We start from the raw sequence: 23490 nt of genomic DNA, 5'->3' as shown, positions 1-23490 counted from the left end.
TCATGGAACTAATGTGGATTTGCTCGGCAAGCGATAGTTGCTGTTTTACCATTGATGATAACAAATTTTATAATTATGGCTATTAAATAAATCTGAATATTTATTAATTTTTGTGGTTTTTTTTGTTTTTTTTTTTGTTTTGTTTTTTGTTTTTTTTTGCAAGCCTTGGATACATAGATTTAAGTATATTAATTTATATGCAGGGGGTGTTCCATTAGTATCAGCAATACTAGATATTTAGAAAATAAACAGTGTAGGTCAAATCTTTTTTTATGGGTATTCATTACCATTGAGACAGTTTAAAGGCACGAAATTTGCTCCCCCCCCCCCCTTCGGTGTCGGAGAGATTAACTTTAATAAATTTGTTTTTTCCAAAGTATCTATTGGAAAAATACCGCAGACAAAGGTTAAATCTGTATAAATTTAAAAATAGCAAACAAATAAGGATTCAACAGCAAATATTTTTTGTCAAATATCTATTATTATCAAGAAACTTGAAAAACATTAAATCTGTAAGGCATGCCCTCCCCCCTCCTCTTCCGGGGCATGAGTTATCTTTTAAATTTCTTATTATATATAATGTTTCTTATATTATAATGTTTCTATATTATATAGAAACATTTTTCTATATAATTTGGTTGGAGCAAAAAAAAAAAAAATTTTTCATAGTAACGAAAGGTACGAACAGTATAATAACGATCCTTGTCAATACCGAAAGTACAAGAGCCTAACTAATGATAACATTCAATCAAAGAATCAGCTTTTTATGGTGATCCTAAATATGCATTTGTTTATAAGTAATTAGTGCAGTTATTAGTACACAAGAAAGTTCATATAATTACAGAAAACACAAGGAAAACAACTTAATAAGGAGTAATTTCGGTTAAAATATGCGGTCAACTTTTGCTTGCATTGCAAGAGTATCCATGGGGATACTCTCAAGTATCCCCTGGATACTTGAATGCTGAATGCTGGGAATTTCTATATTTTCCCTCTGAACGATTACCTTTTTTTTGCTTTTTATTATAATTTTTTTCCAGGAGTTATTGTATTTATCAAGTTGTCACTTTGAAAAAGACTTTATTTTTTTTTTACAGCTATGAAGTATAAAGACTAGTCGAATATATTGGTTTTTGGTATTCGAAATTAGATTAAAAATATCGAATTAAAAAGCTTTATTTGATTTTCTTTATTTTACTTTTAATAAAACTGCTTTGATATTACGTCACTTCTTATAAACAATTGAGTCTAAAGGCATTAAATATTTTGGTGTTTTATAACCAATTCAAAATTGTCGATATTGGTAGAAAATATCCGTTTAACGCCTCGGCATTGTTCAACAGAACTGAATGCTGGGGGTTTATATCTTAGTTTTTGTAAATAGGCTGTTGTTTTGTATATGTTTTGTAATTAATTACTGTTTTTCATTTTTATATACTTTTTCTTTAATTGACATACTTTTTCCATTGCCATCAGAAATATATTTGTCTCTAAGCTTCATGAAATAAAAAATAACAGGTTTTTTCAACTGAAAATAAGAACCAACATTAAAACTGAAAACGAACAGAAATCATTACATATACGAAAGCGGTTGCCCCCTCCTCAACACCTCGCTCTTCAGTTTTTCGGCACTATAAAAGAGTTACTTATTGTTTTAATTAAATTATTAAGTTACTTATTGTTTAATTAAACCCTTGTGTTTCAGGAGTTGTTTGTAAATAATTGGGACAAAATTTGAACTTTAGCCATAAAGAGCGAAGTGTTGAGGAGGGGACAACCAGTCTCATATACGTAATAATTTTGTTCGTTTTAAGTGTTAATGTTGAAAAAACTTATTTTTATATTTAATTTCTGAACGTTTTTTTTTAATAAGGCCGGGATACCTGGCTCCATTTCCACGGAAAAATCCTCCTCCTCAAAGAAATATTCACTGGGCAATTCAATCCAGATGAAAATTTACACCGGACAATTACCCTAACATCTCCACGCCTAAAATTGAATCGACAAAGAGAAAGCAAGACATATAAAGAAGTTTCGTAGAGAAATTTTGGCAAATTCACTCAGTGTAAAACTTCCCTTGAAAAGTTCACCCCCTGGAAATTTCCCTCTCCATGGAAAATTCTCCCCGTGCAAAATCCTCCCATTAGAAAATTATTTTATTTCTAAAGGCATAGTTATCGGGCTTTTCGACTATGGTGAAAAAAGCTGTCTCAAAATTTTGATGGGATGGATTTTGGCGTGGGAGGAGGCCTAGTTGCCCTCCAATTTTTTGGCCACTTGAATAGGGCACTAGTACTTTTTATTTCCGTTAGAATGAACCCTCTTTCGACGTTTTAGGCCCAGTGGGTCGATACGATCACCCCTGAAGAAAAAACAGGCATCCGTGAGCTTTCTTCTGGCAAAAATTACAAAATTCCATATTTTTTGTTGATGAAGCTTGAAACCTCTACAGTAGGGTTCTTTGATACACTGAATCCGATGGTGTGATTTTAATAGGGTCTTTCCGCCTTTTTTCGAAAATTAGACAAATTTTCTGAGGCTCGTAGCTTTTGGTGGATAAGACTAAACTTAATTAAACTTATATGTTTGGAATCAGCACATTAAGCCAATTCTTTTGATATATCTATTGGTATCAAAATTCTGTTTTTTTAAGTTTCGGTTACTATTGAATCGCTCCTCACAGTTCCTTACCTCACATAATATGTGATTAAACAAATAGAAAAGGTTTTTGAAATAAAGTAAGGAACAAGTTTAGAACTTAAAACAAATATAAATTACTCTGTATATAAGGAGGACTGCCCCTTTCTCAACACCTTGCTCATTAAGCAAAAGGTTTTTATTGCTTTGAAAAATCTTATCTTTCCAATTGCAAATTTTTTTAAAAATCTGAAAAATGCCAAACTTCACAGTAAAGAGTTTGGAGTTACGGAGGAGATAGCCCCTTCATATAAAGAAAAATCATTTCAAATATGTTTCAAATCTGTTCCTTTCATTTAAAATACTTTTTATTTTTATTTAATTTCTAATTGTTTTCCAAATCATACCCAGGCCTAACCAAGATATAATTTGAGGTACCGGTTTGTTAAATCCCTGATTAATTACTTTCAAAATGTGTAAATCAGTAATTATACGCTGATATCAATTTTGGGTAACATTTTAATATACTTAAAAATTGGCGGTGAATTGTAATTTTGGCAAAAAATCCTTGTTAATATTACTACTAAAGAATTTTGGTTGGATGAAAAGGAGTATTATTTTTAGTATGGATGGATCTTCTACATAACTGAAGTCATCACAACCTCTACAAGAGGATTTTCTTGTCGATAAATGTATTGCATACATTTCTTTAACTACATTAAAGTACTTCATACAAATAGAAAAGAAAATAACGCCGTTTAAAATTGCCGAAAACTAAGTTACTAGCAGTATTTGCCATCCCAAAGAAGTTTTCTGGCGGAGCTGATGATGACCTGCCTTGCCTTTTCCACCTCTGTACTGGTAGGCAGAGAATGTAACATTTTAGCAGTATAGAGAAATAATTTAAACTCATTCCTGCTCCCGCCTATCCTCTTTCAACATTTAACTGAAACATCATGAAGAGTAAGTAGTTTGTCCATTAAAATGTTCTTTTTAGGAATCTACCCTACCCTTAATCTAAGCAATTACTCACCCCCTCTCATTATAGCTGTTACGCACTTACAATCACCAAACACGGCCTAATTTCGTTACGAATAAAGCGAATCAACTTGGTTGAATCCAGTACTGCCACCGTGTGGCATGACTTCTTTTGTAACTGGGAAGCCTAAATTATAGTTATTGATACTTTTAAATCAATTAGCTTTTCCGAATTTTAAATTGATTGCAAATTCTTCTTCTTTGGTATAAAATCGAAGTTTATGCCCTAAAATGGCACAAAATAAGACTTTCCCCTGACCTGATCTGTATGATCACTTACAAAAGAGCTTTAAATTTACGTTTCAATGAGCTCCCCCCCCCCCCCCAATTATCTTGGACCTTTGTTTTGATACAATCACCCATGAGAAAAAAAAAACCAATAAACATGCATCTACGATGTTTCTTCTGAAAAAAGCGAAATTCCACACTTTGAAGATTGAAGCTTGAGGTTGAAACCTCTATGGTAGGGTTCTCTTATATGATGTATCTAATAAAGGGATTTTCAATAAGATCGCTTGTTTTTTTTTTTGGGGGGGGGGGTCCCTTTTTTTCAAAAATCTTGCAAATTTTCTCAGGTTTTTGGTTTGGGGTGGGTATCAATAAACTAAAAGCATTATATATATTTTGAATCAGCATAAAAAACCTTTGGTCCTTAGTTTTATCGATTATGAGCAAGCTTTCGATTCTGTTGATAGAACAGCGTTAACAAAGGTCTTATCGTTATATGGTATACCAGAAAAATACATTAAAGTGATTTGCGCTATGTACGAGAATAATACTGCTGCGGTTAAGGTAGGAAATGAGGTTAGCAACTGGTTTTGTATTAAATCAGGAGTTAAGCAGGGTTGTGTTCTATCCCCCTTTATATGGATCATTTTGATGGACTTCGTCTTAAGGAGCACAGGAAAGGCAATTGGAGACCATGGAATCAAATGGGGAGGAAGAACGCTCCTGGACTTAGATTATGCTGATGATTTAAGCATATTAGATGAAAGTGTGAGCAAAATGAATGAATTTTTAGAGGTTTTACGAGTTCAGGGTGCTAAAATAGGCTTGAAAATTAATGTTAAGAAGACTAAGTCACTAAGGTTAGGAATAAGTGAAGATGAACAGGTGACCTTAGGTAACGAAAAGATTGATCAGGTTGGGAGCTTCAGTTACCTTGGTAGTATTATTAGTAAAGATGGTGGGAGCAGTGAAGATGTTAAAAGTAGAATAGCTAAAGCTCAGGGTGTTTTTTCACAGTTAAAAAAAGTTTGGAAGAATAGAAAGATAAGCCTACAAACCAAGATTAGAATATTGGAAGCTACAGTGATGACAGTGGTCAAATATGGCTCTGAAGCATGGACACTCCGAAAAGCAGATGAAAATTTACTAGATGTTTTCCAGAGAAATTGCCTACGGATTGTTCTGGGTACCCGGCTGACTGACCGTATTTCAAACAGTAGGTTGTACGAAAAGTGTGGTTCAATCCCGCTTTCTGGGGCTATAATGAAAGAAAGGTTGAGATGGCTAGGCCACGTTCTACGGATGAAGGATGACAGATTACCGAAGATTGTCCTTTTTGGCCAACCGTCTGGGGCTACACGGAAAGCAGGTCGTCCTTGTCTGGGTTGGGAGGATGTCATAAATAAGGATTTAAAGGAAATGGGAACTTCCTGGGAGGGTGTAAAGAGGGAGGCTTTAAATAGATTAGGTTGGAGGAGGAGCGTGCGTAGCTGTGTTGGCCTCAGGCGGCTTGGTGCTGCAGTGAGTTATTAGTAGTAGTAGTAGTAGTATAAAAAGCCAACACTGCCGGCGTAGTAATTGTCACGATAATTCCGTTTTCTAGTTTTAGTGAATATTGGTCCGATTCACTTTTTACTTCCAGTTCTGTTCAGTTTATTTAGTTGAATAGGAAAATAAAAACAAAGAAGGTTAATTTGACAGCTGGGTAGTAAGTTTAAATTTTGTTTTTCTTTCGCTATTCTAATTTTGTAATGTCTGAATATATAAGGGATTTAAGTTCGAGGGGGGACTGTCCTATTTTAAAAGAGGTCATTTTACATTTCTAATTTCATTTTACATTTTTTCTAAGGTGTAGGAAGTTGTATAAAGACAACTCTACATCTGTTATAATCTACGGAGGTAATAAATATTTCAGTAATTTTGGTTTGAGTTTGATTTTCTTTTAAGATTAAATGCATAATAATTAAACATAATATTGATGAAATAAATTGATTCCTTTACCAGGAATCCTTTTCGTTTAAAATTTACTGTATTTTGTTTCATTTTGCATGCAATTTAATCGCTCTTTTTATTTGAGAGTTTTTTCCTAATAGTATTTAAAATAAACTTATTCCTACCAAAAAAGTTCCTGAAATATATTCCTTGTCACCCAACCACCACTGATATTTTGACGTTTACCTCCCCCCTTGAAAATTTTCAGCCGGTTCCCTTGATTCCCATGAGGAGAGTGCTTAAAAGATAATTCACGAAGTTGATATATCCCCCTCCCATTGCTAAATTTACATCTGTAAGAAAAATGCCCTGTCCATTGTTTTTTTTTTATATATATATTTATAGCATTCTCAACATAAATGGTACGAGCGACACGTATAAATTTTAATATTTCAAAATTAAATTCAGGATTTTAATATGAAACAGTCTTTGTACTATTTAAAATAAGAGCTTAATAAAACTAATTTAGAGCAATTCTGAAAAGAGCTTATAAAAAATTACATGTCACTGTCCTCAGTCATTCTATGGATTACTTTGCATACATTGTGTACAATACATTGTTTAAGGTTGAGTAATAACTGAATGATAGGAAATTGTTTGGTTTTAATCAAAAGTAATAAACTGCCTTCTATTTAATGTCTAATTGAAAATTGTCTATCGAGAATGGAAACTAAGCAAATAAGTAGTATCTGTCCGATTGCGCCATATGGAGCCATCATTTGGACGTACTTCTTACCATATTAGCTATTGACGCTTATTTTTTGCCCGTATTCTGAGGATAGGCGGGGTGCTGAGCCTTTAATCTTTCAGATTAAAGTAAGGTCAAAAGAATATTTCAGGTCAGATTTAATTAATAGGAATATCTTTTAGAATAAAGTCTTCTGGCAATACACACTAAGAATATTTAAAGATTCAGTATTCAATAAAGCGACTACTTATTCCCCTGGAATGTTTTAGTGCCATGTTTTCTTTTCTTGTATTTATTTTGCCGCTGTCGTACTCAGTGTTGCCAACCCTAGGGATTTATCACTATTTATAGTGATGTTTTATATTACCTTAAAAAATCACTAAATTAGCACATAAATCACTAAACTGTAGAAGGAAAACGCTAAAAAATCAGTAAAAAGGAAACACTCAATCAACTAAAAAATTAAAAAAATTAGTGTTTGTTTTTTTTTTTTTCATCGGTTGGCTAGCTTGGTCACAGTTCTGAGATTACTGCTAAAAATCGTTTGCTAAACTCAGGGTAGCGAACGGGGTCCATACAGGTCAAGATAATTACAAAAACCTAGCCCCCTAGTATCGCTTTTCTGAACCAATGCACTTGCCCACTGCCAATGTGCAGGCGTTGTAAGGGGGTGCAAAAAACTGTGCTATCTGTCTTAAATTTGAACCAACAGTAGCTTGGAACGGGCTTTGATTAGATGAAAGTGATTGCATGACGTTACTTTTAACTTATCTGAAGTTTTTCTTCAGTGACGCGAAGTAATTAACAGGGAATGTTGTATTTTATGTCTATAGTCAAAGCGTCACTGGCGCCCAATGAAGACCACTTTCAAGACAAAAATCAAAATTCCTCACCACCATTGGTTTCAATTTGAAACAGATAGTCTCAAAGTTAATACGGATGGTTTAAATTAGAGACAGTGAGGGTTATTCAAATGATGACTGGCGGACCACGTTCGCTGCCCTGAAGCTGTTTTCAAAGGGTGGATCAGTGAAACAATGTATGTTTTATCCAACTTTGATTATTTTGATCTAATTTCTCTGTTTGTCCTCCCTTTGAGAACAGCTTAGCAAATGTTTTTTGGAAATTATGTCAGAAACATGAAAATGTCTGATACGACCGTTAGACGTTGGTCAGCGTTAATCAGACGTTAGCAGCAATATTTAATCAGAAAATTCCGTACAAATTTATTTCATTTTGTAGGAAATTGGAGCGGCCAGTGTCGCGTGGAATGCAAATTGTGAGCACCTCATATGCTATTCAGGACTAGGTATGCTGTCAATCAAAGTTATAGATTTTCCATCACATCAGCAAAGCTTTAGTGGTTTTGTAGTTGGATTTCATGGCTCAAAATTATTCTGCTTGCAAGGGTATAGTATGACAACCTTGGATGTTCCTTTGTCCGCTCCTGTGTATCAGTATATAGAACGGGGACTCTTTTCAGAGGCTTATGCTATAGCATGTCAAGGAGTTACTGAGATGGATTGGTATTGCCTAGCAGAGAAAGCTTTAGCCAGTTTAGATCTACAAGTTGCCAAAAAGGCGTATTTAAAGGTGAAAGATTTGCAGAAGCTTTCGCTTATACGAAATATTGCTTCACATCGCAAAGAGGCTATTTATTGCTTGGCTGAGATCTTGGCAGATGGCGGAAAATTTGAAGAATCGGCCAAACTTTATGCCAAAACATCAAGAAACGATTTGGCCTGTAAACTACTAACTGACATGAAATTCTTTGATCTTGCACAGAATTATGCCGAGTCTAGGAATGATATTATACGGGCTAAGGCAGACTGGGCAAAGTCGTCTAATGATCCAAAATCAGCAGTGAATTTCTTACTTGAAGCAGGCGAAACTGAGAAAGCGGTAGTTGCCATGGTTGAAGGTGGCATGAATCAAATGCTGATTGAGCTAAGTGAAAAATTAACTGGGAAAACCCTTATGAAATTTGTTGCCGAAAAACTCCAAGAAATTGGAGAAGTTGAAGCTGCATGCCGTTTACTAAAAAGAGCTGAAGATTGGCAATGTCTTGCAATGCTGTTAATCCAAACAGATAACTGGTCTGAAGCCATAACAATATTAAATAATAGACCAGAATTGTCAGATTTAATATTACCACCTTATGCTAATCTCCTAGCTATGAGAGGTGATGTAAAACAAGCTCAAGCAGTGTTGTCAGAAGCTGGAAAATTTAGTGAAGCAGCATCTTTGATAAAGAATCAGCTAGAGATTAGTTTGGAAATCAAAGATTATAAGAAGGTTGCTGAGTGTTATTGGTTACTGGGGAAAACATGCAGTAATGACAGATTGTTTACTGAGTATTATTCTTTATGTTGGGTTATGCACGCATTTTCTTTAGTTCAAGAATACGTGAATGAGCCTTTAAGTGGTTATCTGCCTGAAACTTTGTTTAATGCTGCACGGCTAGTTTTGTGCAGTTTGAAAGACTATGAATATATGAAGCATAAAATATCTCAAGTTCTAACAATATATACATTTTGTAAACAGGCACAATTTCTTGGCGCGCATAAGACTGCACAACAAATGCTACAAAATCTCTCGAATTTGCGAATTCCAATATCAATGAAAGAGAACGTTGCAAAGTTAGCTGTTAATATTAGGTCGAAACCTCCAAAAGATTCAGATGCATTATTGCCATTGTGTTTTCGCTGTTCGTTTAGCAACCCTGTTTTAGGAGATTCCGGAAATTGTTGTGTTGCTTGCTTACACCCCTTTGTTTTATCACCTTGTTCTTACGAAATTCTACCTCTTGTTGAATTTGAGCTTGAAAAGGGTATTGACCGATTAGAAGCTACAGAATTGATTAGAATGGAAACGAAATACAGTAAAAATAACGGTACTCCTATAAATCAAATCCAAGAAATTATTGATGATATTGATGATCCTTTTATGCCACAGTTGGCAAAGTTCCAAGGTCAGAAGGCCACTGAATACATTCCAATAGTTGCAACAAGGGACATTTTAAGAAATCTAAAATTTCACGAAGTGATAATAACTGAACAACGGAATAGATTGAAATTTTTCCGTCTAATGCTGCCTACAATGTCTTTATCAACTTGTCATGAGTGCGGACAAGTTATGGAAACTGAAGAATGGGAACCTTATGTCTTGCACCACAAAAAGTGTCCCTTTTGTTTTTCTCCTTGTTGATATGATTTTTTATCCTTTTTATATTTTTATTTATTTTATTCTGTTCTTTCAACACTATTTAGCAGAATCTATTATAAACTTTTTATTGTTTAAAAACTAATGTTATGTTTTCAGCTTGCAAGGTTAAGATGGAGGGCTCAGTATTAAAGAGTCTAGAATAGAAGGTAGATGGCTACCAACTTAATTGAGAAATGGTAATCACAAACCCTTAAGGGTTTGAATTTGGGTTTTTGAATAAACAAAAAGGCCAAAGTAGAAAGAAAAGGGTAAACCTCGAATAAACAAAAATTCTAAAGTAGAAAGAAAAAGGTAAACCAAAAAAAGTCGGTCGAGTAAAGCCAAAAAAGAACACAAAAAGTGGAACAAACATGTAGGAATGATATACGGAAAAATATGTACAAATGGAGGAAAAGTCATATAATTAGTGACGATTTGAGATAGAGGGTTTTTTTACGAAAGAGGAGTTTTTGTTTTAGATTAATACCTGCGGAGTGATGCTGTGGGGAAAATAGAGAAGTGCTTGTGATGCAGGTAAAAAAACGAAGTCGGAGGAAAGAATGATTTTTTAGAAATTAATTGTTAGGGGAATCTGTTTTTTTTACTCATCCCGTCTATGCTATTTAACCCCTCCCCCCCCCTATCAAGAGAAAATGTTTTAGTTTCAGTTTGTCAAAAAAGTGGCGGTCCCTTATCCCAGCTTTCTGATATTTCTTTGTGTTTTTTCTTCTTCTTTCTCTAGTCGCAGAATAAGGTTTTTAGCATGAATTCGGAGTTGTTGTTTTTTTTTTCTAATTTTGAAAGTGCATATAGAGATTAGGGTATGACGGAAATACCTTTGGTTCTGTAAAAAAAAAATTTTAAACTTAGATTTACGGTTCAGCTCTTTTAAATAAGCGACCTCTTATGTTCCATTTTCTCATCGCTTATATAGTGCTCAAGAAAATCTAGAGGGCTGAAAATAAAAGTTTTTGGCGTATTTTGAATGCCTAAATAAACCATTTTTGTGAAAATCTTTGGTCACTAACGAAAATAACAAAGAAACAACGATTTAGATGGTTTCTATTTTTTAGTTTATGAAGCGTAGTAGGACCTTACGTCCAAGGGGCATTTATAACCCGTCCTCTAAAAGAAATAGGAAACGTTTATCATTTTAATTTACATTCCTGTTTTTAAATCGGGTTTCAACACGATGAGGAATTTTTGTCGTTCCAAGAACTTGTTATATTCCCTGACAAGAACGGGCTATCTAAAAGCCCGGGCCTGTTTTGTTGCTATGAGAGGGTTTAGGCTATTTACTCATAGATGTGGCATTTTAACTACAAAAGAGTTTGCAAAACGCGACTGGTGGGAAGCAATTTTTGGCGGCGGAAACAGTCTGCTACAGAGTCACGATGGTGTTGTGTTGGAAATATTGTCTGAAAAACGCTGTGGCGATATCGCGTAGTTTTATCTGATAAGTCTGTGTGTTATTAAGTATTGAACTTATTTTCATGTACATTTAATGTGTAAAATTAGCTGCTGTTCCTCATGATACAAACATAGACCTACATGGATACAGCCACTCTCCACGAAGATTCTTTGAAAACTGCTCCGTAAACTGGAGAAAAGAAGAAAAGTCGCAGAAGTTGCGAAATCCCATGCTGTCTGGCACCTACTATATTAATACGTTTATGTCTTTATCATAGTTATATGTCATAAGGCCTATTTTCACTAGCATGAGAGCTGGATGAAAATCAAGCATCCACGTAAACCTAGGTTTTCGTGCTATATCTGTTCAATGATAGTATATTTTTGCTTCCATCCTCATATCGTCCATCTTCTGTTGAAGTGGCTTGACCCTGCCCTGAGTCCAGACAAACTGGATGGAGCAATCCATCTTTCTGTTGAACAAATTTTTTTTTCTCGAAGATAGGAGGTAAACGTCAGTTCAACTCAACACATCCTCGTTGGGCCCCTAAGCTTTTCTCCTTTGTCCATATCTCCGGAAGCCAAGTCCGACTTGTGTAGCCTCTTATTCGCTTCAGAGTGAACCTTTCACAGGTTTTCCTAAATAGAATCTTGGCTTCAAAAAACGCTCCAGTGACCTTGGGGAGTAGTGCTCCTTCAGGAAATAATTAGAACGGTATGGGAGGGGGTAAAGTCGAGGCTTTGGACAGATTTGGGTAGAGGAGGATCCGGTGAAGACAGTTCACGATTTTTTGCGGGGTCAAAAATCCTTTTGTATCTTTTTCGATGAAGTTACAGGAAACGTATTTTCAGAATTTAGGGCTGGAGGGGGGGGGTGATTTCTTTCTATGAAAATACAAAGCCAGTACTTTCAAAAACTAGGGGGAAACAGTCCCCCCTCCTGACTGGGGCCTCTGGGAGGAGCGTAATTAGCTCTATTGGTCTCAGTTGTCTTGGTGCTGTAATGTAAGTAATAGTAGTAAGCAATAATCGGAGGTATATCTCCTTTTCTAAAATCTAAGAATAATTGGAATTGCGGATTTGAAATATTGACATTGGTTTTCCCTTATCCTCAAGATTAGATAGAAAACATTGTTTTCCAAATCTCTGTTTGTCAATAACGATCGTAAAATCCGTGATATACTTATAATTTCTTTTTTATGGCACTTGGTATTAACCAAGTGACATATAGCAGTCGCCAATTCTGTCGGTCTGTCGGTCCCGGTTTTGCTACTTTAGGCACTTCCAGGTAAGCTAGGACGATGAAATTTGGCAAGCGTATCAGAGACCGGACCAGATTAAATTAGAAATAGTCGTTTTCCCGATTTGACCATCTGGGGGGAGTGGGGGCCCGGTTAATTCGCAAAACAATAGAAAAAATGAAGTATTTTTAACTTATCAGCGGGTAATTGGATCTTAATGAAATTTGATGTTTGGAATGATATTGTGTCTCAGAGCTCTTATTTTAAATCCCGACCGGATCTGATGACATTGGGGGGAGTTGGAGGGGGAAAACCTACAGTCCCGGTTTTGCTACTTTAGGCACTTCAAGGTAAGCTAGGACGATGAAATTTGGCAAGCGTATCAGGGACCGGACCAGATTAAATTAGAAATAGTCGTTTTCCCGATTTGACCATCTGGGGGGGGGAGTGGGGGCCGGTTAATTCGGAAAAAAATAGAAAAAATGAAGTATTTTTAACTTATGAGCGGGTGATTGGATCTTAATGAAATTTGATGTTTGGAATGATATTGTGTCTCAGAGCTCTTATTTTAAATCCCGACAGGGTCTGATGACATTGGGGGGAGTTGGAGGGGGGAACCTAAAATCTTGGAAAACACTTAGAGTGGAGGGATCGGGATGAAACTTGATGGGAAAAATAAGCACAAGTCCCAGATACATGATTGACATAATCGGAACTAATTTGCTCTCTTTGGGGTAGTTGGGGGGGGGGAGTAATTCTTAAAAATTAGAAAAATGAGGTATTTTCAACTTACGAACGGGTGATCGGATCTCAATGAAATTTGATGTTTAGAAGGATATCGTGTCTTAGAGCTCTTATTTTAAATCCCGACCGGATCTGGTGATGGGGGCGGGGAGTTGGGAGGGGGAAACCTAAAACTTGGAAAACACTTAGAGTGGAGGGATCGGGATGAAACATGGTGGGAAAAATAAACACAAGTCCTAGATAGATGATTGACATAAACGGAACGGATCCGCTCTCTTTTGGGTAGTTGGGGGGGGGGGTATTTCTGAAAAATAAAAAAAATTAGGTATTTTTAACGTACGAACGGGTGATCGGATCTCAATGAAATTTGATATTTAGAAGGATATCTTGGCTCAGAGCTTTTATTTTAAACCCGACCGGATTTGGTGACATTGGGGGGGAGTTGGGAGGGAGAAACCTAAAAATTGGAAAACACTTAGAGTGGAGGGATCGGGATGAAACTTGGTGGAAAAAAAACACGAGTCCTAGATACATGATTGACATAACCAGAACGGATCCGCTCTCTTTGGGGTAGTTGGGGGGGGGGGTTAATTCTGAAAAATTAGAAAAAATGAGGTATTTTTAATTTACGAACGGGTGACTGGATCTCCATGAAATTTAATTTTTAGAAGGATATCGTGTCTCCAAGCTCTTATTTTAAATCCTGACCGGATCTGGTGACATTGGGGGAAGTTTGGGGTGAGGAAACCTAAAATGATGGGAAACGCTTAGATTGGAGGGGTTGGGATGAAACTTGGTTGGAAAAATAAGCAGAAGTCTTGCATACGTGATTTACATAATTGGAACGGATCCGCTCAATTGCGGGGGGGGGGGGTAATTCTGAAAAATAAGAAAAATGACGTATTTTTAACTTACGAAGGAGTGATCGGATCTTCATGAAACTTCATATTTAGAAGGACCTCGTAACTCCGATATCGTATTTTAAATCTCAACCGGATCAAGCGTAATTGGGGGGGGGGGCAGTTGGAGGGACCGGAAATCTTAGAAAATACTTAAAGCGGTGAGATCAGGATGAAACTGAATGGGAAGAATAGAAACCTGTCTAAGATACGTGACTGACATAACTGGACCGGATCTGCTCTCTTTGGTGGAATTGGGGGGGGGGGTAATATTGAAAACTGAGGCATTTGTAACTTACGAAAGGGTGACCAGATCTTAATGAAATTTGATATTTAGAAGATCTTGTGCTTTAAAGTTCTAATTTCAAATTCCGACCAGATCCTGTGACATTCGGGGGAGTTGGAGGGGGAACCGGAATTCTTGGAAAACATGAAAATTGGAGTATTTATATCTTACGAATAGATGATCGGATCGTAATGAAATTTGATTTTTAGAAGGAATTCATGTCTCAGAGCTCTTATTTCAAATCCCGACCAGATCTTTTGACATTGTGGGGATTTGGAGGGGGAAATCTTGGAAAAACACTTGGAGTGTAGGAATCGGGATGAAGCTTGGTGGATAGAATAAACAAATGTCCTTGATACGTGATTGACAGAATCGTACTGGATTCGCTCTCTTTGGGGGAGTTGGGGGGAGGGGTTCAGTGATTTGGCGAGTTCGGTGCTTCTGGACGTGCTAGGGTGATGAAAATTGGTAGGCGTGTCAGGGAGCTGCACAATTTGACTTGATAAAGTCGTTTTCCCAGATTCGACCATCTGGGGGGCAAAAGGGAGAGGAAAAATTAGAAAAAATTTGGTATTTATAACTTACGAGTGGGTGATCGGATCTTAATGAATTTTGATATTTAGAAGGACTTTGTGACTCAGAGCTCTTATTTTAAATCTTGACCGGCATTAAGCCTCTTATTTTTCTTTTTAAATCAATCTATTGATTCATAGAATTTTGTTAGAGCTCATACCATATGATCTCTTGGCTCTTAGCTCTTCTCGCCTCGTCACAAGTGCCATATGAGCTCTTAGCTCTTGTTTTTTCCTCCTGTCGAATTAATAATGCGCAATATACCACCTTTTCAATTACCACTTTTAATTTGGCTGTTAATAAGTTTATAACTAGCCAGTTTCTTTCGGTATAATAAAGGCATAAAAGCATGGTGATAATCCAGATGCATGCACAGCCATAATACGTGGACCTTACGTTGACTAGGACTGAAAAATTAAGTTAGAATTAGTGTTTTGGCGAGCGGTCTCGCGATATTAAGAGAAAAAAAAATTTAAGAACCATGCCAAAAAAAAGAAAGACAGAAGGCTCTCTCAAAGAGAAAGGAGAAAGTGATTATAATGCTTGGTTTCAAATGGATATTTATGATAAACTAACTGAGAATAACGAACTGACCAGGTATTTGATAATATTTTCACTAATTATTTTGATGTATTTAGGCTTTAATTTTATTTATAACATTACTAAAAGTAATAACTTCGTATATGCAGTATAAAAATATATTTGGGTAAAATTCTAGTTGATTGACTTTTGGCTATCTCGGAAAGAGGTTAGGCTAGGAAAATGAAACTTTCAGGGATGAGTCTAAAGGCTAGAGTATGTCCCGGGAAGGTATTTTGGGTAAAGTTCTAGGTAATTGACTTCTTACTATCTCGGAAAGGGTTTAGGTTAGGAAAATGAAAATTTCAGTGATGGGTCTACAGGCTAAAGTATGTCCCGGGAAGGTATTTTGGCCCTTCATCCGGGGGGTGGGGGGAGGTATTTTGTTTTTTTCTTCAACCTGGTAATGAAGGTGCATAATTAACCAATAGTATACTATACCCCGCCCCTAATATAGCCTTAGGTAGAGGCAATATATGAATTTGCTGACTTGGTTACTTCTTTGAAATTAGCTTTAGGCCTATTTGGCATTATGAAACATCTGTAGATGCCACACAATTTTAAAGTACCCACCTCCACTCCGTCTCCCTCTAGAGGGCCCTGAAATTTGCCTACATGGCAGGTCTGTACCTATTGAAATTTTGACAAAACAACATTTTACCTTAATTTTCAGTTACTAGTTGCTTTTTCTCTGCTTTTAGTTCTGAAAATGCAATTCCTGTTATTTGAGTTGAATTTTGAGCCATATCAATATTTTTTTCAAAATTTAGAAAATGTATTTGCATATCTTTAAAACCTTATAAAATGGGATTGAGCAAAGTTATGAAGCTGAAAACAATTTTGTTGTACTTCAATTAAGCAGAAGATCTATTTTGTAAGGTCTCACTTTTATATCACACATATTTTTAAAGGTCATCAAAGGTCAGGGACCTCTAGAGGGAGAAGGAGTGGAAGCAGGTACTTCGAAATACCTTCCCGGGACATACTTTAGCCCGTAGACCGAACCCTGAAAGTTTCATTTTCCAAACCTAAACCCTTTCCGAGATAGCAAGAAGTCAATTAACTAGAATTTTACCCAATTTTGCTGTACTTCAAATAAGCAGAAGATCTATTTTGCAAGGTTAGCCAACGTTTTAGCCCAAAATTATCTAATGACTTTCAATTTGTTTGGAGCCACAATGAGGGCCTGAGATTTACCTGGACCAGTGCTCCTCCAACACGACCCAATCGCCGACTTTTCAGCAGAAAGGTTGAGGAATATTTTGTGAATCTGATCGAATTTTGACTTACGGGTAAGTATCTTGGGCTGGGGGAACAGATGGGATAGACTTCCAAGGTGTAAAGGGACCATCTTCAAGCCTTTCAGTATATGAGTAAGTTCGTTTGAGATTTTTCCGCCACAGAGCTATAGAAATGGTGATCTCCGACAAGAAATTCAGACACTGTTTTTTTTTGTTTTTTTTTTTCTTTAAAGCCGGTTACGGACTTCCAAGCTTTAAAAGTCGTCGATACCTCAAAAAAATCGTCACCCCAAAATATGAAACATTGAAGGCTTCTAGCATCTGCAGTGTTTGAAGCCACTGTCTAGGTTTTTGGAGAAAGTTTCATTCATTGGTATCTTATTTCTTGGTGGAGTTTCATTGGCCTCTCACTTTTCAGCCACTTCATCAGTAAGCTATGGTACCAGTTGTTGGCGAATCAATCGAATTTTTTGAAAATTCTGAATTTTTCCAGCATGCTACAATTTGGTGTTTGTTCGCTTAGCAACTTTGCTTTTTACACCTAAGTGTAATGCTGTACCTTTATAACCTGTTTTCATCATTATGATTGGATCTCTTTATGATTCTGCTGTGTGACTAAAGGCATAAAGAGGGTACGAGAATGCTTCACCACTCTCCTCCCAACACTATATCAGTTCCTTTTGTGATCGGTATAAGTAACATATAATTCAATGATTTCAATTAAAAGAGATCCTAAATTAATTTGAACCTATATATATATATATATATATATATATATATATATATATATATATATATATATATATATATATATATATATATATATTTATTTATTTAAATTAAATTTTCATATTGCTTCAACGAATAAAATCTTTGTCAGTCTTAGCCAAACTTATAGGAAGTAGTGACCCCAAGACTTCTTTAATTTTCGATAATACCTTAAAGCTGAATTTTATTGACCAATCTTTCATTGTGAGTTATATTTGTTTTTTTAGTCACTTTTTTTTCATTGTATTAAAATCTTAGCTGTATAGTCGAAATATTCATATAGAACAATACTATTATGCAAGTACGCAGGATTTTTTTTTCGGCTGCGTGAAGTGGGGAGAAAAAAAAACAAATTCTGTTTTGTACTATGTATAAAAAGTGGCCAGCGATTCACAAAACTAAGGGTTTTGGGGCCAGCCAAGACCCACTCCTTGCTCCTGCTTAACATATACTTTTTTTAAGACCATTAAAGTCATTCTGCTCCTCTTTCCCACATGTAAACTTGTTATTCGAACCCCCTTAAAAAAAAAAAAATCACTGAAAGTTTTAACTCGATCCTCGGCCGGAAGACAAAGCAGAGTATTCTCTTGTGATGACCGGAAACAAAGTAGACCCGAATTGTGAGATTACTTAGGAAAAATATTACTTCAGACACCTTCCTTGTAGGACCTACCCTCTTGCAAGGCCTTATGCAGGTGAAGGGTCCTTCCCTCGAAATGTTTGTCCGACACGTAAAAACATAACAAAAAGAAGTTCTTCTTGTGTACCCCCTCACCCGAACTAAAATCCTGGATACGGCCGTACCCTCACATGGTTGGCTAGGTCTAACGGAAACTCACCAATTTTACAAAGTAAAATGTGGGTTGGGTTTATTTATTGAAGTTTTTAGTGAAACTATTTTGTATTGAATCGTAGTAATATTCTAACAAGCACAATTTCTATTGTTGTTTATTTCTTAGCAACCCTGTTTCAGTTTGTGGAGTCAGAAAATAACAGAAGTCATGAAACGACGTAATGATTAATGGGTTACTGTGTAAAAATACTTGAGAAAAGTGAAATTATCCAATATTTGTACCTCTTGAATAGCTGGTAGCCTACCTCTAAAAACTTAGTATCCTATAGTGGGCTGTAGACCGCATTTCAGGTACGGAAAATTATCCCAAACATTATAGAAAATATCGGCATTTTTGTCAATTTAAATTCTCTATTACGACTTGTGACAAGACATTATAATAAAGGGAAATGCAATTATTCATAATGAAACACGAGTAAAATCTATATTGTGGATAATGTTTATTTGTGTTAAAGAAAATAATGAACTTATAAATGATAAAATGACAGTTCATCATAATTTGATTTTCTGTTTATTTATTTAAAAAATGGTCCACTTACCAATAGCCTGTTCCGCGGTGTAGGTACATCCAACAAATTCCGGTGCAACACTTACACCTACCAAACTTCAGTGCAAAGCTTACCACCACCAAACTCTTCATTTACCCCTGGAGATACGTTATCGTACTTTGGGGAGCACTGTGGAAGACGAATGGGCCTTTAAGGGACGAATTTACAACATTTCACGGAATTCTTATAAGCCATTTTCAATTTGTATTCTCTTCCGAAAAAAAAGCACGACAAAACTAAGGAGCGATGGACAGGAAACCAAAATTGTCGAGAAAAATGAGATTCTCCAACGTTTGTAATTTTTAAAAGATGTATTAGCCTTAGAAGTTGAATAAAATATTCTGTTTTAGCATATGATTTCTATCGATCGGCAAGGTCGTATTCAAGGGGAGTGGTTACCGGGTTCAAACCCCCCAAAATTTTGTCTGATTGGCAAAACAGTAACAAAAATGCAAATAAACTAATTTTTGATACGTTTTTTAAAGTTTTTGTACCACTTCCCGTGAAAACATCCCCTCTCTCTTGGAATAAAAATCCTGGATGCACACTTGTCGATCGTCACGAACGTTTATGAAAGAAACGACCTCTAATTATCTCTATATTAACCTTTATTTCTTAAGTAAGTTTAAATTTCTTTGGACATAATTGGTTGTCTTACAAAATCAAACTAGTTCTATTTAAAGGACCAAGGATACTGAAAATGAAACATGATTGTTTGAATTGGTTAAATGGAAGCTTAAACAACCGTATACATATTAAAAATTAAAAAATATTGAGAAGTCAATTTATATGATAAAGACCTCTGTATGGAGTTATGCAGTTTTTCATAGTAGCGAGAGCCAATTCAGAAAAAAAGAAACCTGGATGACAAATCAGCAAAAAATGATTTGAAAAAATATGACACCCCGAAATATCTTCACAAGATGTAACCATTCTTCGAAAATCAACAGATTGTTAGTGTTTTGGTTTTTGTTTTTTTTTTTTTTTTGGACGAAAAGTGTTGTCAAATTTAATTAAATAGTTACGTTTATATATTGCACAATTCAATGTGGTAACGAATATGAAAACGTGATATTGCTATAAAAACTTCACAATTATGGACAAAAACAAAAGAAAAAAAAATGTAGAATCGAAGTTTTCAGGCATGAACCTATGGTTCCAGGCTGCGAAAAAAGATCTTGTTTCGACATTCTTTTCTAAGGAGAGAGAACAAGATGCCATGATAAGGAAATTTGCAATCTGTACTTCAAATTCAATTTTCTTATCATTATGTTGAAATTAGATATGCATAATAATCCCTTTTATTCACCTTTTCAAGTGCTAAGCAAGCTGATTCTCAGTTGATTCAATTAGCTAAGTGATTCATATTAGTTTCGCATAATAATCCCTTTTACTCTCTTTTGAAGCGTTAAGCAAGGTGATTCACAGTCGCATATCTTTTGAAAGTGATCAAGGAAAATTGAACCTGTCAGAGTTTTAATTTTCTTGTAACTTCAAATCATGTAAACTTTTGTTGTGCGTTTCTTATGTAAGTTGACTTTTATTTTTCCTGGGTTTACTCATTCAAAAAGGCTCATGCCTCTCACTCAGACTTTCTGTCTTGGCTTTATCTTCAATTAGCCATGGCTTGATGGCAATTTGATTTTAATTCAAAAATTAAAGGACTTGTTGGCGTGAACAAGTACCTGAGCCATGTTACAGTTATGCATCGGCAGTGTTTCTGTTTTCTGTTTCTGTTTCTGTTTTTTCTTGCCTGTTTCTGCCTGTTTCTGTTTCTGTTTTTACAAAAAACAGAACAGAAAACAGAAACAGGCTACCTGTTTTTGTTTTACCTGTTTCTGTTTCTGTTCTGTTTTTTTTTCATCTGTTTTTTTCCGTTTCTGTTTTTTTTTTATCTGTTTTCTGTTTTTTTTTCCTTTTTTTTTTTTTTTCAAATTCCGCGCTATCTAGCGGGCATGATCCCGAAACGCATGATACCTACCCGTGCCTACCGTACCGAAACGCACATCTAGCGGGCATGATACCATGATACCGTTGATTTTTGAATTTAAACAAAAAGGGAATAGTTGTGGGAAAAGTCAAAGTCATGGCCAATTGTAGAAAAAAGCTAAGACAGATTGTCCAATTAAGTGGGCAACCCAGTCAAGGTTAATTTTACCCCTTTGATTGCCGTTGTGACTGTCTCCCATTTATGCTACACCTCTCCGTGCATGCATGTCCCTTGACAATGCCAAAATAGAGTCAACCCGTTGACTACGGGTTGACTACTTGAAAATTTTCCTCTCATGCATGTCACTCCACAATGCTCAACTAGAGTCAACCTCTCATGCTAATTCACGGCGGGGTAAATCTGAGCGAAAGAGAGAGATAGAGAAAGAGAGAGAAGCTTGAACGCTATACAGTGGACATGGGCTAGATGGGAACCCCATATGACAATGTCTCTACTGTTGGTATATGTGTAGCGGATGGCTATTACCGCTTGAGCAACGGTCTAACCATTGACGGCTTTAAGGATTCGTGCTTTAAGCGGCAAACATGGGCTCAATGAAATCCCATATAAAAGAGGAATATAGCGTTGGTATTTACTTAGAGCAATGGGTTACCGCTAGAACAGCGATCCAACAAGCCACGGCTTGAAGGCATCCGTACTTTAAGCGGTGAACCTAGACACCTTGGTATGTGTGTAGCGGAGGGTTATTACCACTTGAGCAATGGTCTAACCATAGAGCGTTATAGAGCGTTGGTATTTGCTTAGAGCAATGGGTTACCGCTATAGCGACGGTTTAAATAACCTCTAACTTAAGCGGTGGACATAAGCTAGATGGGATGACTCTGTGTCTGTCTGGTATATATTAGCAAGCAGCGGTCTAAGTAGCCTCGGCTTGAAAGCATCCGTGCGTTAAGCAGTGAATATAGTGTTGGTATATGCTTTGAGCAATGGTTTACCGCTAAAGCAACGGTCTAAGAGCAACTAGGGTAAATTGTCAATTATAAATGACATTTAAGCTTGAAAGGAATATAGCGTTGGTATCACCCGATTGGACACATTTTATGACAAATTTCGCCCCCCCCCCCTAAAAATACGCTAGTGTGTTGAATTACACGAAGTTGCTCATCTTTTGTATGTGACTACAAGGATTTAACAAGAAGATGTTTTCTTTCCTATTAGAAATAGAAGAAGTAAGGAAAAACAGCTGTTAAAACAGCTGTTTTTTATTTTTAAACAGCTGTTTTCTGTTTTTTCGAAAAACAGAACAGATTACAGAAACAGGTCGCCTGTTTTTGTTTGACCTGTTTCTGTTTCTGTTCTGTTTTTTTTCTAACTGTTTTTTTCTGTTTCTGTTTTTCTCAAAAACAGAAACAGTGCCGATGCTTAGTTACAGTCACAACTCCCAATTGAAATGCCAAGATTTATGAATAAAAGAAGTTTTTAAAGAAAAGTAAAGAGCTACATTAAACTAAAGACAGGCATAAATAAAGTCAAATAACAATTCCAGCATAAAACAAACTTAAATCACTATTAAAAAATGAATAGCAAACCCAATACAAACAGAAAATACAGTAAATGATTAAGCCAAATTTAAAATGAACAGAAAACTACCACAAACAAGAGTAGAGATAATGCCTCCTTAGCCTCCCAAAGACAGGGGGGGGGGTAAGACAAGTAAAAAAAAAATATATGGATCGACCGTTCCAATATAAGAATCTTATTGTGGGAAATTTGCCTAAATTCCTTGTTTTCTATTTTGAGCTAATCAATTTTAAAAACTTTGGTTTGCTATTGAAAACAAAAATGTTGAATCAAGAATCAAAGCAACCAGGTTTGTTATTAGTCGTGGTTCCATTGTTCTGAAACATTAATTGAACTGTCTTCACGGCCAAATTTTTATCAGATCATCGTAAGAAAGAGCATTTCATACTAAAAATCAATACAACCGTATTTTTTGCAAACATTTTTTTCCTTAATGAGCGTCCCTTGATCCCCACAAGTCAAAACTTAGAATCTACTTAATATCCCCTTCCAATATTTCCTCACGTTTTCAGTTAGGCCCCTGAAACCGTTAATTTATGCCACTTTTCCGTGCCTGAGATATTGCAGATCTGCCGTCCTGACCACCTAGATGCACATAGCATCTTTTGATTTAGTTCTGTTTCCAGGAAGACTCGATTTAAGCCTTAATTCTTACTGAAATGTTGCACATTCATCAGTTTGAAAACCAGGATGCTTATATTTCTTTGAATTTAGTTCAACAACCCCCTCGGCATTCTCCGAAAGATTTAACATACTATACTTAGTCATAAGTGTATTTTGTCTGGGTTGATAACCCAGATGCACAAAATGTCCTTTGATTTATTTCAACATTCCCTTTGACTTCCTTAAAAATCACAACTTTTACACTTAGCTGTTCCTGAGTAATTGCACATATACCATTTTGACAGCCATGATGCACTTAAGAGTCTTTTGAGCTAGTTCAATATCTCCTTCGACATTCTCTGGGAATTTCAAATTAATACCCTTAGCTGTTCCTGATATATTTCAAATGCACCTTTTTTATGACAT

At 35.9% G+C, this 23490-nt stretch overlaps 2 protein-coding genes across 4 annotated transcripts in view; both read left to right on the top strand.

Annotated features, from left to right (window-relative positions):
- The window catches only part of LOC136026334 (intraflagellar transport protein 122 homolog), an 87945-nt gene extending 78059 nt beyond the window's left edge, over positions 1-9886 (top strand). Inside the window, 1 exon segment of the mRNA XM_065702767.1 lies at positions 7826-9886. Within this exon segment, the coding sequence (XP_065558839.1) occupies positions 7826-9790 (1965 nt within the window). The 3' untranslated portion in view covers positions 9791-9886.
- A 5339-nt stretch (positions 9887-15225) lies between these two features.
- The window catches only part of LOC136026332 (quinone oxidoreductase-like), a 56049-nt gene continuing 47784 nt past the window's right edge, over positions 15226-23490 (top strand). Inside the window, exon 1 of one of the 3 annotated variants that reach the window (XM_065702759.1) lies at positions 15226-15537. In XM_065702759.1, coding sequence (XP_065558831.1) covers positions 15422-15537 — 116 coding nt within the window. In that variant the 5' untranslated portion in view covers positions 15226-15421. Of the gene's footprint in view, positions 15538-20232; positions 20458-23490 lie in introns of those variants that run through there. The other 2 variants (XM_065702763.1, XM_065702764.1) reach the window with 2 other exon arrangements.

This window comes from Artemia franciscana, chromosome 4, assembly GCF_032884065.1.
Source record: "Artemia franciscana chromosome 4, ASM3288406v1, whole genome shotgun sequence".
NCBI lineage: Eukaryota > Metazoa > Arthropoda > Branchiopoda > Anostraca > Artemiidae > Artemia > Artemia franciscana.
The sequence above is the reverse complement of the archived record's forward strand: the minus strand, read 5'-3'. Positions and strand labels throughout refer to the sequence as shown.